The sequence below is a fragment of the Protobothrops mucrosquamatus genome, unplaced genomic scaffold (genome assembly GCF_001527695.2).
Source record: "Protobothrops mucrosquamatus isolate PMUCROS unplaced genomic scaffold, P.Mucros_1.0 scaffold1975, whole genome shotgun sequence".
Lineage (NCBI taxonomy): Eukaryota > Metazoa > Chordata > Lepidosauria > Squamata > Viperidae > Protobothrops > Protobothrops mucrosquamatus.
The window spans coordinates 191,321-195,505 of NW_015388091.1; the positions used below are offsets into that span (position 1 = coordinate 191,321).

Here is a 4,185-nt window from a genome sequence, read left to right on the forward strand (position 1 = left end):
TGTGGCGCCAGGTATTTCATTTTTTTCCCCTTTTTGCTGTTATTATTCTTTTTAAAATTATATACATTGGGGCTGGGGTTGTGTTTTAATCTTCCCAAGGTTTGGTTTAACATGGCTGGTGAGAAATAAGTCCATACATATTTACCATTTCCTATGGCATTCTTGTCTCTCAACATAATTGTAACCCAAAAATGTAAAAGGAAAGGCTATAAAATAAATATTACTGTCTGTTTTTTCAGATACTGAAAAATGCACCAAGTGCCCAGATGATCAATATCCAAATGAGAATCGAACCCATTGTATTCCCAAAAGAATAACCTTCCTGTCCTATGATGAACACCTTGGCATCATCCTGGTCTCTTTTGCCCTACTCTTGTTCCTAACCACTGGCTTTGTTTTAATTATATTCTTTCAATACTTAGAAACTCCCATTGTCAAAGCCAACAACCGGGACCTCTCCTTCATCCTCCTGGTTTCCCTCCTGCTTTGCTTCTTGTCTTCCTTTTTCTTCATTGGACAACCAAGCAAAGTCACCTGTCTTCTCCGACAAACCGTGTTCAGCATTATCTTCTCAGTAGCTGTGTCTTCTGTGTTGGCCAAATCAGTCATGGTGGTGCTGGCCTTCCTGGTCACGAAACCAGGGAACAGAGTGAAGAGATGGTTGGGGAAGAGTTTGCCCAACTCCATCATCCTTTCTTGTTCTGGTGTCCAAATTTTCATCTGCTCCATCTGGCTGGGAGTTTCTCCCCCATTTCCTGACTCTGACCTGCACTCCCAGCCTGGAGAGATCATCCTTCAATGCAATGAAGGATCTGTTGCTATGTTTTATATTGTCCTCAGCTACATGGGTTTCCTAGCAGCCATTTGCTTCATTGTAGCTTTCCTGGCCAGAAATCTGCCTGGGGCCTTCAATGAAGCCAAGCTGATCACCTTCAGCATGCTGGTCTTCTGCAGTGTCTGGGTCACCTTCCTGCCCACTTACCTGAGTACCAAAGGAAAGTCCATGGTAATTGTGCAGGTCTTCTCCATTTTGGCCTCCAGTGCTGGTTTACTGGGCTGCATCTTCTTCCCCAAGTGTTACATTATCATCCTGAGACCAGATCTAAACACTAAAGAACATCTAATCATAAAAGTAGGAAAGTGACAGAAAAGTGGTTTCTTTCTTTTCTTTTTTTTAAATGTCCTCATGAAGTTTTATTATTTTTAGTATAGGTCTCCCATCATNAGAAAGAAAGAAAGAAAGAAAGAAAGAAAGAAAGAAAGAAAGAAAGAAAGAAAGAAAGAAAGAAGAGATCATCATATTTTATTTCACCAGATGACCCTTATTTATATTAAGAGTAGTTGTTATTATTCAGAGTTGCAATTTCTTTTGCTTGTTGTTCTTGTCTCTATGATTTCAGGAATTTCTACACCCCCCTCCCAAACATTAATAAAGTCAAAGGTCATTCATATAATCCAATTTTTATAATTTCCATTGTCTAATCCAGATTCTTTCATATCTATGTCTATATCTCTAGGTTTTGCCTGTTTCTCTGTGTAATGACCCTTGTTCCCCTGGTTACTGGAAGAAAAGGGCTGAAGGGAGAGTGTTCTGTTGTTATGATTGTGTTCCATGTTCAGAGGGGAAGATTTCAAATCAAACTTGTATTTTCACCATATTTTTGTATTAGACCATTAATTTTTCATTAAACACATTCCTTATATAGGCTTCAAATAAAGGTAACGTCCTAGATGTGTATTTGTGGTTTCTTAAGCTCCTAACTGTTAATTATTTATTGCATTTATTATTGGGTTTCCATTCTTCCTTTTTTATCTCTTTCACAATTAAGATTATTTAAAACTAAAGAAAAAATATGAAAAGTGTAAGACTAATCAAAATCCAAAAGAATAATCAAACAGTAAAATAAATGATTTAATAAGTAACATTATGTTTATTTATTTGCCACTTATATCACTATGGTGGAACTACTCTAAACAGCTTAACAGTGATGAAAAGGAAGGAATAAAAAGAGTGTAAACAGAATAGAAGATAACAGAACCATAAAATAAACAATGAAAAAGAACACAGCAAGAATACATTAATATGATAACCAAAAAAGATGGAGAGCTGGAGAGCAAAGAACAAGGGGGTGGATGTGGAGTCTGCCATCAATCCAGAAGCTACCTTCAGCATGAAAATCCCCCATTGGGTCCCCAGGCCAACCAGCACAGCCAGATGATTGGCTCTTGTGGAAGGATAGGAGGGTGGGTCAGATCTTACCTTAGAGCAGTGTTTCTCAACCTTGACAATTTTAAGGCATGTGGACTTCACCTCCCAGAATTCCACAGCCATCCATTTCAGTGGCTGGCCAGGCTTCAGTTTACTCCCTCCCTTAGTTTTCAATAAGTTCATGGTAGGGAGTGTGACCTGAGTTAACGCAGGGATAAATTGCTTGTAAAAGTTGTCAGACTCCTCTGGGTCCATCTCTACCCCCTCATGAGAAATACAGTAGCCCAGATAGTCAATTCTATCTTTATGGAATTCACATTTCAAGAGCTTGGTGTACAGTTTAGCAGCACAGAGCTTTTTCAAAACTGCCCTGACTAATTTCATGTGTTCCGCCTTGGTTTTGGTGTAAATCAGGATATCAGCCAAATACACCAGAACACCCTTATATAGATGCTCCTGGAGGACCTCAATTATCAATTGCATGAACACTGCAGGAGATCCCTGAATCCCAAAAGGGAGCACCCTGAACTGGAAGCAACCTAAAGGACAATTGAAAACAGTTTTCCATTCATCTCCCTCCTTAATCCTGATGCGGTAACAGGCTTCTCACAGGTCTAACTTAGAAAAAATTCTCCTTTTCACAAAATGGGCTAACATGTCCCTCCTGAGGGGCAAGGGGTACACATTTTCCACTGATACCATATTCTGCATGATTGCAGGTCTCTCGCTTCCCCTCCATTCTCTGCTGGATCCTACCCAGAGGCCAAAAGACTTTAACCGGGTCACCCACATCTCTTTGGAAGTAGGATCAGGCATGCAGATTAAGGGGTGAAGGACAGAGGCTTTTTTCAAAATCTTAGTTTGCATTCAGACTACCCAACAATCTCAAGTCAAAATTTCAATATGGTTCCAATATGACCACTTCTCTTCCCGTGAAAGTCCTCTCATATATTTGTCAATTTGTCTCATATATTTGTCAATTTCCCAGTGCACGGGATGACCATTGAGTTTTACTGTTTCAATTGCTTCATATATGTAATCACACCTGGTCTACACCAGTGTTTCATAAACCAGCAGGAACCTCTTGTGGATTCTCCTTCAAGATTCCTCAAGTTTACAAATTTCCCATTTGCCTTCCTCCCAGAGATTCTAACATTTCTTGTTCAGATGTACTTATCTGTATGATCTCTGTCCACATGTGGAATTGGAAGGTATTTATGGCTGGCCTTCCCCTTTCCTTCCCTGTGTTGATTATTGTAGTCGTTGGATTCATGTCTCAGGATGTTTCTCTTCTAATGGAGGAGGAACAGCTATTTATGATTCCTTTCAATTTCACACACTGCCTTTCTTTCACAGCCTCTGGAGGCAGGAGTGAAAGCAGTAGGCCAACTCCCGATCTTGGCCCATAGCAGGCTTATTGTTCATTTGAAAAACATTCATTCACTAATCACAGTCTGCCTAAGCTTTGTTTTGCAATTCCCTCCCTGCAAAGTATCTGCTTAGGAAATTCATGCATTAAGAAATAGAAAAAAGGCAGTTTGAACAGAGCCATGGGGTCAATTTTTGCTTGACATAGAAAGGTCACTCTCACCCCTCCTAAGCCAAATTCTGCCTTGATTTCTGGACATCTCCAGTCATTACTGAGATGGGATGTGAGCATGAAACCATAAATGATACACAAACCTTAGTAGAAAAATGGAGTTTTACACAGATATTGTTGCCTTACACAGCCTCCTAAATGATGCCATTATTTGGAAATGGGAAGGGTCATGGGATCAATCTCAAAACACCCACCCTACAGGACACCCCACCTGTTGTCCCTGGAAGCAGCATGAAGATTGTAAATCTCACTGATGACACAAGTTTATATAGAAACAAATACCACAACCCCCCCCCCCCAATAATCAAGGCTCACTGCAGTTATTCTTTATTCAGTGGAAACTAGAGGAATTTCCCTCCAGAATAGAATAGGAGGA

The 4,185-nt window shown here is 40.0% G+C and overlaps 1 protein-coding gene across 1 annotated transcript; it reads left to right on the top strand.

Moving 5' to 3' along the window:
• Positions 1–430: 430 nt before the first annotated feature.
• LOC107294517 (vomeronasal type-2 receptor 26-like) lies at positions 431–3,041 on the top strand (the record flags this gene model as incomplete). The annotated part of the gene is made up of 3 exons (XM_015823751.1): positions 431–1,006; positions 1,707–1,719; positions 2,929–3,041. Coding segments are annotated over 3 exons (702 nt in total), but the record flags the coding sequence as incomplete, so codon positions are not given.
• Between the last annotated feature and the right edge of the window lie 1,144 nt (positions 3,042–4,185).